The sequence below is a fragment of the Apus apus genome, chromosome 8 (assembly GCF_020740795.1).
Source record: "Apus apus isolate bApuApu2 chromosome 8, bApuApu2.pri.cur, whole genome shotgun sequence".
Classification (NCBI taxonomy): Eukaryota; Metazoa; Chordata; class Aves; order Apodiformes; family Apodidae; genus Apus; species Apus apus.
This window is the reverse complement of record NC_067289.1, coordinates 7,355,897-7,368,996: the sequence shown is the minus strand read 5'-3', so window position 1 is coordinate 7,368,996 and position 13,100 is coordinate 7,355,897. Positions and strand designations below refer to the sequence as shown.

Below are 13,100 nucleotides of genomic sequence, written 5' to 3'. Positions count from 1 at the left end.
AAGTGCTCCACACCACCCAGTATCAGAGGGGCTGACAGATATTTTCTGCAGGATGCTCTGAAACTTCTCAGGTGGGGTTACTGCCTGATTGAGTCAGCTTGCAGGTCACCATGTGTTAGTACTTGCTCCACTTTTATCAAAACAGCAAATTTATGTATTTGTGTTAGCCCTGGACACTGACCAAACATCTTGCTCTCAGACAGTGCTGAAACTACACTGACATTAACATTGCATTGCAGGTATTTCTTAAATATGTGTGTGACCATTTCATTAAAAGCTCTAGTTCAGAATTAAGTGTTTTCTTAGTTTAACATCAAACTAGTCAGGAACTACAAATTTACAGCTATGTTTAATTTGAAAGCAGTTCATCAAGCACTTGAAAACTATAATATAATTTCAGGAGTAGCAGGTTCTTTTCCTGTTGGAGGAGAAAAATCAGTTTTGGCTGTAAGACTTGGGGTTGGTTTTTAAATTCTGCAAACTCCAGCTGGTTCCCAGAACTTTATGGTGATAGAAGAAGAGAGTTTTGTCTTTGCTTTGGAAAATGTCTTTGTTCTGAGTTGGAACTAATTCCCCTATAAGCTGAAGCTAGTAGAAGTTAAAATATTGGGCTACCTGTACTTCTTAAACTACTTGGTTGCTGCAAGCCTGTACTGCAGTTCTCATTATGTCAAAATTTCTATATGTCCTTCAGTGCTGGCACTAAGCTTCATGATGCTGTTTGCTGTAGCTTAAGTGCTTTTTAAAGAACCCCTCCAACATCTTGATCTCCTGGAATTTCTCTTGCACAAATGTTATCTTCTAATTAAGTGGAAAATATCTTCCTCTTGTGGTGAAATGTGATCAGCTCTCCTATATGCAGGTATCTCTAATTAAAGCTAATTTTTGTTAACAAATCGGTTTCATATTTCAGCAGAAGTTCCTCTAGGACCTTTACCATATACACAATTCATAACCAACCACATAACACCAAGGGCAGAGCCATAAAGAGCCTGACTGGCAAAACAACCTGCCATGAGAGCCCCTGGCATGATGGACCCACAGGAGGCTAAAAAGCAGTGAGAAGCCACAGGTCCCCATGTGACACACAGATGAGTTTAAACACACGAAAAATAACGTAAACACACAAGTTTTCTTTCCTCTTCCCCTCCCCCTTTTTGTTGTTTGTTTTTAAGTTGTCCACCATATGCAAAAGGCACACTGTAAATCTAAACTAATCGTTTTGGGGTTTGTTTGGGTTTTTTCCACTATGCAAAAAAAGAAAAAAAAAAAAAAGCAGCATAGAGCAGAGAGCCACACAGTTACATTAAACAAGACCAAACCACCAAAGGCTGCCATCCTGTACTACGCTGATGCGTTTCTCCTTGCCTTCTAGCAGCAACTAATTACCTTGCCATGTACTGGTGCGGTGCTAAATTGGCAAATTAGCAAAACGCTCATTTGTCAACACACACTAACCTGTATTTAGCATCATCTTCCCGCTTAGTCATCGGCGAATGGCCCTCTGGACTGACCCATGATTAATTGCTCTGAAGCACAACATAATTGATCTTTTCTTAAACAAACCAGCCACTTGTGATGAGCCAATTCAACTGTTTCAAGTTTCCTAATGTGAGGGTGCAAGTAAGTTCCAACATTTAACCCTCTCAAAGCAGCTTTCCCTGGTCTGATGCAATACAAAACAGGAATTGCAGCAGTTTTTACTTAGAGGTGTTTTGTCTACTTTCACGGAAGGATTAATCACATTCAATCATTTAATTGCACTACAAAGTTATTTTTTTTCTGAGATGACTTTTCATTTGAAAAGTCTCTAGATTGTACAGATTCCTATTCAGCACACAAAACTATTTTTATTCTTACATTTATTTAAGCCAACCAATATTTAAATACAGAAGGAATGCTCACACAACAGGTAAGCATGACTATTTTTAAATTCACCTCCAGACCACTATATATAGAAAACAAAAGGGGAGGACACTTACAGAATTGCAGACTGAGGCTCAAAAAGGCTAACAGGGCTGCCAAAGCCAGCAAGAACAGAAAACGGTTTCGGAAAAGCATTATTATTCGTTCTGCTTTGTCTTCATGGTTTCATCTTCATATATCAATGGTTACTGCAAAAAACAAAAACATTAAAAATATATTTCAGTTGTGGAAGCACCAGCTACAGCAAAGAAAACTCAATTATCCTTTTGACAGTATAATTATGTCTGAAAGGCAAGCACAAGGCAACTAAATTAGAAACAACAGTATCAATAGTTGTCCTCAAAACAACTACTTCCACAAGATAGAGCTTTCAAGTGAGAAAAAAAAAAAAAGCCATTTCCCATAAAATTAAGTTTTCTCCTGCTAACACAGGATTAATACTCATGTCATAACATGGTCAACAGTTCTTTAACGAAAGTCTCTTGTCTCAGTGTAAAGCACATCACAAAAATATTATTACTTAAGAGCTCTCAAGAGCAATTTGGTAAATCAGCCTTTGAAACAAAATAATCCTATAACTTTAAAAAGGCACAGATACAGGCTTTTAAACACAGGTAAAAAAATAGATTTTCTAAACTGATAGCACTTTCACTGACACAAAGTTCAACAAAAGTAAGAAAAAATACCAAAACCACTATGCAGAGAATGGAAAAGTATATTGATTTAAGATTAACACCTGGAATAATTCTGTGTAACAACATTTTTAAACAACTGTTTTGATAAGGACAGGACAATCAAGAGTATTTAACACAACTTCAAAACTCAAGTAACTAATTGCAAAAGTGTGGGTTTTTTTAAAGACAAAAAACCCCAGCCCCCTCCTGAAAATACCCAAACAAGAAATATGCACTGTTAGTAAAATGTACATTTTTCCTTGCAAAAGGACATTCTGAAGCACACAATTTGCTGAAGTGCCCTGTTTTCACAGACATCCTTTCTCCACTGGCAAATGGCTATATATAAGGGGTGGGGGCTTGTTCTCTCACATGCACACTTTTTTTGTTTAAACAACCAGCTGCTCCTATGTGGAAGGGAAGCCTTTTGTAGCACTGACAGCGTGTAGCAGGAAATTGGGTACTCCTGAAAGAAATCTTCTGAAATTCCCAGATCCTTTGAACTGAGCTCTGTTTATGACAACACATCCAAACATGCAAATAACATTTTCCCCCACCGATATTTCTTTTTGCCCCAGCACTTATTTGCTCACAGAAAGAGATCTCTCCTGCTTCTGAGAATGAAAAGCTCACAACTGCATGTAATAAATACGTATCTGTCTATTAAAATCCTTCTGCACCTTAAAAACTGTCTTAGCCAGATTTAATCTCTGTCTGAGCAGTGATAAACCAAGTAAAGTCACAATCTCAAAATTAAGATTTATTTTTTCCTCAATTGATTTTCTCATTAGTAATTGAAAACATCTCATGAATCACTAATTTCCTGTTTTATCTGTTGTGGTTGGTCTTAAGAAGAGTTGTGGGATCTATAAAAATGGCCCAAGGTGACTTCCATAGTACGAAGCAATGGGAACCCTGAGCATATCTGGTGATCTTTCAGAAACTAAGGCAGCGGAGCTTGCGGTAAGTGCATGTAGATTTTGCAGGACTGAGGTCTTTCCATCTCATTCTACTTGGAGAGCTACCTTTACAGCATTAGGAATTTGTGGAAAATGGAAAGAACTGGAGATTCTGAGAATAAACTGTGGCTATTACAGGATTTTTCCCAAATGCCAATAGCACCATAAATGGCACGTGCATGCAGGACTAATTTGTTTTTTAAAAAAAAAGGAAGAGAGAAAAGGAACGATTTTAACAGTCTCAGATTCCCAAAATCATAGTTCATCCTGGAACATGTCAGTGAAAGTTGTGCAGAAAATGATCCGAGCTGAACCCCTGAAACTAAACCAAGCTGCCAAGGGTAGAAGGTGTCAGGATTAGCGTATACAAAACACCAGCAGTGAACAAAGCAGCTAAACCAAACAGATGGAAGAACAGAAGGGGAACCACAGGAAAAAGCAAAATTAGACTTTGGAAGAAGAAGAAGGTAAAATCTATTAAAAACCTCTCAGGAACAAGAGGTCCTGCACACAGTCTACACTCATTAATACTGTTGCTGCATAAAAAGAGTTGCCAAAGGACAGACAAAATACCAGACTGGAAAAGAGGAGATCATACACAACGCATAGTAGCAAAAGGTTTTAAAGAAAGAGCTTAACTAGCTTTAAACCTTAATTGCAAGATGAGAAGTTTAGAAACACTTAGTGTTAAATGCAACATTCAAGAAATTCTGAACAAGGCAGAAATATTTTTATTTTACGTATACTTTGGCCTGCTAACAAATTCAAGTTGTGTTACAACTCACAAGGGAACAGCTCCTGTTGAGTAGCTGTTAAGAACCTGTCAGTACTATCTGTCTTCAGCTCCTACTTGATACCAAGCTGCCAGGAATCAGGTGACAGTTTGTAAGACTCTGCTCCCTGGAGGTACCTCAGCAGGTACTCCCAGGGAAAGGCAGCACTTGGCCAGCACACACTACGTGAAGGCAGCACAGTAAGCTCTGAGCACCCACTGAACTGAGCATTTGTACACTAAAAAAGACAAAACTGAGGCAGAGGAAATAAAAACCTAACCAACCTTATCTCCCCACAAAACTATTTTTATATGCAGACGGATCACTAAAACACCTCACAGCAAAACATGTTTTGGGTCATCAGAACGCAGCACCACACAGCAAGACGCTGCAGCATCACAGACTGCTGCTAACATGACATTTAGAGAATATTGATCTTCATCTCTTTACTCCATGCAGGTCATGCCCAGCCCAGCCAGCTCCAGGCTGTAAGCGCTCTGTGCTCAAAGGTCAGTTCTATCAACAACTGACACCACTGCTTCACTAGTTGCTAGGTAAGGGCTGTGGTCCTTGGCTTTGGAGATAAGTAGGTACAGCTTTTAAAGGTAAGCACCATGTTGCTGCAGAAGAGGCAGAACAGCAGCGTTCCAGCAGCAGCTTCTCAGGTGTGCCAGAAAAGCAGAAATCTATGCTCATCCCTGAAACAGGTCTTTTCCTCAAGACTGAAATAGCCTCAAGTTGTGCCAGAAGGGTTTTAGATTGGATATTACGAAAAGTTTCTTGACCAAAAGGGTTGCCAGGCACTGGCAGAGGCTGCCTGGGGAAGTGGTGGAGCCACCATCCCTGGAGGTATTTAAAAGCTGTGCAGATGTGCTGAGGGACATGGTTCAGCGGTGGCCTTGGCAGTGCTGGGTTAACAATTGGACTTGATGATCTTAAAGGTCTTGTCTAACCTAAATAATTCTATGATTAATGTTCCTATGAATGCAGGACTCTATAAAGACCACCTACAGAACCCCAAATTTATTTTGGCAACAATTACAAGTGTGACACACATAAGCAGTCTAGAGATTCTGAAGGGCAGTCATTAGCAAAGCATCCGATATCCAAATGCAGATAATTAAAAGGCTACTTCTGAGCCACCTTTTGCAGCATACCTACCTACCTGCAGAGTCTTTTTCTTTTAACCATGATCCAAAAGTCTCAACTCATCTGAACATGCCAGAATGACTCACAGCACTTGCAGCACTCTCAGCTCTTACCTAACCTCACCAGACAGCACCAACACAAGCCAGCGTAAGCTGCTGGGCTGCTGCATGCTCACACAAGGGTAAAAACAGTCCTTAGGCTTGGAGGCCAGACCAGGGAGTCAGGAAAATAGCCAAGCCTCTGCTAGGCTCTTGGAAAAATTTAGTCAAGTCACATTCTCTGTTTTAGGCCATTTCCCTGGAAAAGTTAGTAACTAGGTAGGAATGCTGGGAGAAAGGCCTGTCTGCCAAGAGCCCAGGCTGAGCACGTAGCTCCCAGCAGACCAGCTGGCATGACTGACCTGCTGCTGCTTCTGCACATGGAGCCTTCCCCCGCCATCCCCTCCTCCTGTGCCAAATGTAAAGATGACATGTTTTGCCGGGTTGATTAGCTACACTGTTTCTTTTTATTATTTAAGTCAGGCCCTGAAAATAACTTGATTCCAATGCTTTCAAAGCACTTGTGAGGTTAGACATGGCACTAAACCACCACTGCCAAACTTCTGTGCCAATTGACCGATCCTGTTACATCCTCTAAACCACCCATATCCATCTAGAATACAAACCTACTATCTAGCATGAAGCGTAAGCACAACATGACACTGACTCAGCATGGCAGCTTAAATGAATTTACTTCATTAAAATAGCATGTCTCCATAAATAATCAATAGTACTCTTCAAAGTCTGCCTCAATAAAATTACTGCATTTATCTGATGTGGTACATCAAAATGACAACGTCTACTGAAATACAAGCAAGTGAAGCAGTCACAATGAAACAGCAAAGAGCAATGGGGACTTTCCCCATAAAGGAAGAAGACAGCTTTAAGTCTGTACCTAACCACATGCCAAAGCCAGGTAGAGGTATATTTTATAGCAAGCCTCCAGAGCTGTGGAGGAAGAGGAAAAAGCCTACAGACATTGTGAAGTTGATTTGAAGAAACATTCATGGATAGTTTTAGAAAGTCACAGAAGAACACCGAGACCTGCTTACTAGTCTGATGTCTCTACACTACAGAAAAGCTTTCAGTTGTAATTGCTTTGTGATGTATCTTTTATCTTTCATCTATACTTGCAGGCTTATTTTCTAACAAAACCTGTTTTGAAGGCATCTGAAATGAAGATGACAGCTCCTGATACAATTATAATGAAAACTTCTGCCTTGGCTTTCACTTTAACTCATGCTGCTCCATCAATTATTCCCCAGCCACTTGGCAGCAGATGAGCAGGCAGCACCTTTCCCATCTAACACCCACAAATCCAAGATCCAGACATTCTCAGACAGCTGAAGAGCCTTACACCTCATACTCTTGAATTGGAAATTGCAGAAAATTGTTGTGTCAGCAAGTGGCACAAGTGAAACTTTTTTTTTTTTTTTTTTTTGGTGCTTCAAAGGATTTGCTTTTTTTCCCTGCTGGAATGAAAAGTAGTGGTTGGGATCTTGCAGTTACGAGCAAATCGACCAGAACTACGCCAGGCACCAGAACAGAGAGAAAATAGGAACATTCAGCAGAACCAATTCTCTGGTCAGCATGACCTGGTTAGTTACTCAAGCTTGTAATGGTCACATTGAGGAAACCCTCACAAAACGCCTACAGCTGTAACATCAGCCACTTAAACTGGACATATGATTCCTGAAACAATGAAGTTGCATTTTGCACAGCATCACGAAATACCAAAGCTTGCATCGGCAATCTTGTTAATCATAATTCTTCATTTTCCCCATCAGAAAGTAACCAAGCACTCTATATTTTTTTTAAAGCATTTATGAGAAATAGGTCACATCAATTGGCATAAAAATCTGTATTTCTAAAAAAGTAAAACCAATTCATTATTGAAAAAAATGACTAAAACCTAATCAGCAATGTTACTGGCTTCTGGAATTTCCTTAGACATATGTGAGCTTTCTGATTAAATTATGCCCATACTTTCTTGAACAAAGATAATTTAAAAAGTGTGGGAACTGTTAAAAATATGAGTGTGATTCTTTTATCTTCTTCACACTTCCAGAGTATTATTTAGATGTGTCAGCTTACCTTACCTGTACTGTGACCACTAACAACAAACACTTCAAAAAACAAATGCTTCTGACAATTCCAACAATTTTTGAAAGAAATATCACCATTGTGACCTGGAAACTTCTCATTTTTATTCAGCAACATTTAAAAACTTAAAAACACATGAACAGCAAAACAGTATGTTTTAAGACCAAGGAAAATAATTTTGACATGTATTCACTAAAAGGTATGAGTACTGCAGTTATTTCAACATAAGCAATAGTTCCTAGTACCAGTATTAAAAATTTAAATGCATTAACTAAATAAAATATGAAGGAAACTATAGTGCCAAAATATAAGGTCCTGTAAACATCTAATTCCCTTGTCCTTGTCCACTCTCTCTGCTATTCTTAAAATTATCACTACGTATCAGAATTCTGAACAGCTGCAATTCAAATATAATTTCTATGTCCTGCACATCCTTCCCTTAAAAATAAATAAAACCATTTCAAATTTAGTCTCCTTTCCTTCCCCTTTAGAGATTCAACTTGGAGACAGCTTGCCCAGGCTCTACAGCTTCCTGGTGGCAGGGGCATCTTTCCTCCTACCCGATTCACTAGACTATTTTTAAAGACCATCAAGTGTTCCCATCAGCCCTGACACTGAGATGACGTGCCACTGTCTGGAGGAACTTAGGAGAGTCTAAATTAGCTCTGACAGTAAACAGAGAAAAGTAGGATTGCACATACAATTATGGAATGTTTATTGCAACCTGTCTGTAGTCTCCTTTAAGTTCTACTTTCTGCCAGATTTAGACATCTCTTTGGATCAAAGGACAAAGTGATGGCCACCACCAAAATTCATGCTTTCCAGCTCATGCATTCTCTCACTTTTGCTTAGAACATTTGGTCATACTTGTTTAGTCAGTAATGCTCTGTTGTATCACTTCACTCCAGGGGGCTCAGAGCCGAGACAAGAACCTCTTCTGCTGAAGTCTACTCCCCATTAAGGGAAAACACAGGTAAGGCTCCACAAAGCACCCACAGCACCCTGCGAACTCCAGTCCCTCACTGGAGATGTAAGTTGGCAATCACTGTCTGTGTACCCATTTATCCAGTTAGGAGTGTCTGCCCTTCTACAAGGCTTCTGGGTTCCACATGACAGGTGCCAGATTGATCCGGCTTGCCACCACCTGCACAGAAGCTTTCCTTTCCTTGCAATAGGTGCTCCATAGCTCTTCCTCTTGTTGCTGTTTTCCAGAGGAAAACAGGATACTTATTCTGCCATCAACCACCGCAAACTGTCTCTTCATTCTAATCACTTTTACAAACTCTGTATCTCTACAGATTTTCAAGTCCCACCAACCCAACTGATTACTTTCTTACCCTTCCTAGTAGGATTTGGATTATTTTAACTATGTGAGTACCTCTGTATTTATATTTAAAAAAAAAAAATCCCCCAAACAAGCACCACAACATAAGAAATCTCCCCCAAACCTTATATATTTCATACATACAACATATCCCTATACCAGTTCTACATAACACACACTATGTGTTCCCTTTCCCTGGTTATTCATAAAAAAAAAAAAAAGGCTGTAGGTGCACAAATAGGAAAGGGGTCTTCATCTCTTCTGATCAGTGAAGTGTTTTTAAATTTTAATTTGTGTCACTGCTTTCAAGCACTGAGTATGACCCAAGTTTTAATTTTACTGTTGCTCTTTGCACCCATAGGACTGGATTTGTAGGATGCAACCAGAGAAGGAAAGGCAATGGATGCTGCGATACCACACAATGCATCTGGGTTATCTTGCTGGGCTTGTTTATAAACCAGTACCCTACCAAGCAAGCCACCAAAGCACGGGAATGCAAACACGCTAGAGCGGATGTCCACTGGGTTCTCCTGGTTCTCCTGCTTTGGAGTTTACAGAGACCAGGTGCCAAGCCCAAATAAACCCTCACTACAGCTTGTTACAATCAATTTATAGCTCTGCTATTATTTTTTAAGTTGTAATGGTGCATCCTCTTCTGCAGAAAACAAAAATCTGAAAAAAAAAAAATGAGTATTTTTAACAAATATTTTTGGTTTCCATCTAATAATAAGAGAAACTGCATGTAAATGTAAAACTTTACATTTTCTAGGTCACACACTAGTCTGCCTGTGACCACTGCTTTGAGGTCATGGTTTATATAGAACATATTTGCTGTAGATTGATTTCCTGCTATATAAAAAATATTTTAGAACGTGTCCCTGCACTTCACTACAAAAAAAAAGCCCCATGGAAGTTCTACTAATAGCATTAAAAACAAGCACATACTGCTGCCATGTGCATTTTTTGTAACATTTCAAAGAATCAGTTTCTCCTACAGTTCCCTTCCCAAACCTTTCCTTCATCCCAGTCTAACAGGACTACTCATTTCATACTACACCTGCTGCAAACCTGCTCAAATGAATCAAAAAGCAAAAAAAAAAAATTAAAAAGAAGGCTCCTTCTCTAGGTACCCTATGCATTTTAGTTTGCCAAAATGAAGACTGAGAAAGACCAATTCATTCAAGAGGAAGAAACCCACAGGTCTGCCACTGCAATGAGGTTTCTCAGAGTGCAGCAGATACTCTGAAGATGGATGTGGTTTTGAATTAGAAGCTGCATTTTGAACAGAACATGATATAGCACAGACTACTTCCTTTCAAACCACAGAGAACCTTCACTGTTGTATTGAGTCTATCAATAAAATCCAGTCTATAACAAAATCTGTCAAATTATAAAGCTTTAAGCAGTCTTTGCATAACTTTGGATCACAAACCATTCCTCTCTGTAAAAAAAACAGAATTCATGGCATACCCAAATCAGAAGTACTAAAAAGACTACTGCAATTCCTTTGCTAGCCTGTTACCTCTTATCTTCATATTCCTTTAAGGAATTGTTAAAAGCTTGCGTGATTTGGGCTTTGGTTTTCCAACTACAATGTTTGTATAGGTCTCATTTGGTTTACTTGTTTAAACAGCAAATGTATGACAGCATAAAATACTTCAAGGAGTAGCTGTCCTTAAATTCAGGGTGTTTTTTTTTAGTCCATTTCAACCCGTAGCTAAATAGATCCTTCCATTCAGACAGATTTCTCAGTAAGTGCTTTGGTCTGGCCTTGACCACCTCTTCTTGGTTGGAAATAAGTTCAGTGTCTTAGAGCTATTTACCTTACTCTGTAGAACCCTGAAAAAAGTCAAAGTCAGTGACAACCCAGCAGCCCAGCACATCACTTTGGAGGCCTTTTAGATATCTTTAATATCTAGGAAAATTTGTCGTAAGCAAAATTCTTCATCACCCACATCATTAATCTCTTTGAACTGCAGGGAAAGTAAAAACAAAAACAAAGGAAGTGCTTTTACTTCCTTAAAGGAAACTGAGCAACTTTTTTTAAACATTATTGTGAAACTTAGAAAGAAACCTTATGAGTTTGATGGCTCCAGGCCAGAACTGAATCTTAATTGGCAGTAAAACCATTCCAGAACATACAGAAAATTAAATAAGTCTTAAAAAACAACACCAGAATGTAATTATTTTAAACTTACAATTTTAAAGCAGCATACCATATGATCATAATTGTATGAGCACAGATCCTAATCACACACAGATCACAGGCAGTGGCTCATCAGGTAACATCACAACCCCAAAAAGCACATGAAGGAAAAGCAGTTGGCATGTTGAATTGTTAGACTTTTAGTTAAGCTTTTACTTTTTACAGTTTTAATTGTTTGAACAACTCCCTCTCTTACTACAATACTCTTCTCTGCATGGAGACCTTTGAACACGCCTCTGAACAGGAATGTGTCTCCCTGCGCTGCAGTGGCGTGGCTTGTATTCTGCTGCAAATACCACCTCCTGGCACAAACTTTGAAAGCAAACAGATGCTCTCAAAGCTGGTTGTGATCAACCACTTAAGTCACAATGAATAAAAAAATCAGTCAATGAAGTTCATAAATGTAGGAGAAGGTTTATTTTTCCACACCAGGTCAAATTTGACCAACATTTGAGATTACATTGGTATGAGGGACAATGTCTTCCTCTGCATGCCTGCCCTTCCACTGAGGTTAGATGGATTTGAGAATAGGACCTGAGCTCCCAAATCTGTCCTTATGATTTTAATTCCAGATGATCTTATACTGGGTCTGCTTACAACATACCTGCACATGAATACATTCTACTGCTGAAAGGTCACACACCCACAGTTGTCAGAAGTTCACACAATTAGGTTGACTTGCTCACAGTATTCAAATTAAATGGATTTGGGGAGATTCTAGTTAAGATGTAGGAGCTTGCTGTCTTGATTACTCCAAGCTCTTCAGCCTACTTGTTATCCCATCTTGTGTCCCCCTCTTCAGCTGGTCCTTTGTTTCTTATCCTCTGAAAAACTTCTAAAATCTGAATCCACTAATTCCTCTGGCCCAACCCCAGCTGTAACCATTACCTCCCCATGCCTCCAGCTTATTCAAACCACAGCACCTTACAGCTGGTGATGTGGCCATTACTGAAGTAAAATACAATTTTACTAAATGATCTAAATTATACATGTGAAAAACAGCAGTGCAACAACCTGATTGTAGAAATGTTTGTGTAACAGGGATGGAAGAGCTGGCATTTATTTCATTACCGATTACACTTCTATTCTACCCTTATGCTCAAGCCATATTTTTACCTTCATCTCTAAATATTTTCTCTTCTGACTGTGGCCCTGTAATGAGATCTATTCCATCTCATCATCATGTGCCAGGTCACCCAACACTTCCATATTCAACCACCTCTATACAAACACAAGGATGCAAAATTATGGGGTAGATCGACACTTCTGTTTCCTGCCTTTGACATAGAAAACTTTAGTTTCTCTCCACAGGTTATTCTGTTACTCACGGCAGCACCAACAGCTGGCAGCTCATACTGGAGAGAAAAGGGGAAAAGAAAAAAAAAATAAAAAAGAAAAAAGAGAAAAAAAAGGAAAAAAACTAGACAGACTTTATTCAGCAATTTTGTCATCTTCCTGCAATCTAACCCCAGAATGGTGATTACACAGATGCCTTGGCAGGCAGTCAGCACTTTCTGCTGCCCTTTCTTCCCTACAACACTTCATACAACTGCCAACTTGCTGGATAGCTGAATGGAGAATCTCACAGGCAACACACTGGGAAAATTGCTGTGCTGTTGGCAAAAGGGCACGCCCGTTTTTTAACTTGATCCTTATGGCAAAACACAAGCTAATCTCTAGAAACATACAATTTCACATTAGACACCACCTGAACATATAGGCCAGATATTTCTTAAAAAAGGAAAAATAGGCTTAAGTAAACAGCTCTGGCACTAAAGACTATGTCCTTGAATTTATTTTGAAAGGGTCATTGCCCACATTTTTGTTGCCTAGTTCCACAAAGTTGTTTCCACAATTTATTGGTCCAACAGAAGCTCCTTATGAAGGTACCCAAAAGTCTTCATAGACAGAAATGCAAACCTGTGTTCAGACTTCTAATTCAGAGACA

At 39.2% G+C, this 13,100-nt stretch overlaps 1 protein-coding gene across 3 annotated transcripts in view; it reads right to left on the bottom strand.

The window, feature by feature from the left end:
* Positions 1-13,100, bottom strand: part of PXYLP1 (2-phosphoxylose phosphatase 1) — a 105,465-nt gene that overhangs the window by 34,910 nt on the left and 57,455 nt on the right. For all 3 annotated transcript variants that reach the window (XM_051626507.1, XM_051626506.1, XM_051626508.1), the window contains one exon: positions 1,983-2,114. In XM_051626507.1, coding sequence (XP_051482467.1) covers positions 1,983-2,061 — 79 coding nt within the window. In that variant the 5' untranslated portion in view covers positions 2,062-2,114. The remainder of the gene's footprint in view (positions 1-1,982; positions 2,115-13,100) is intronic.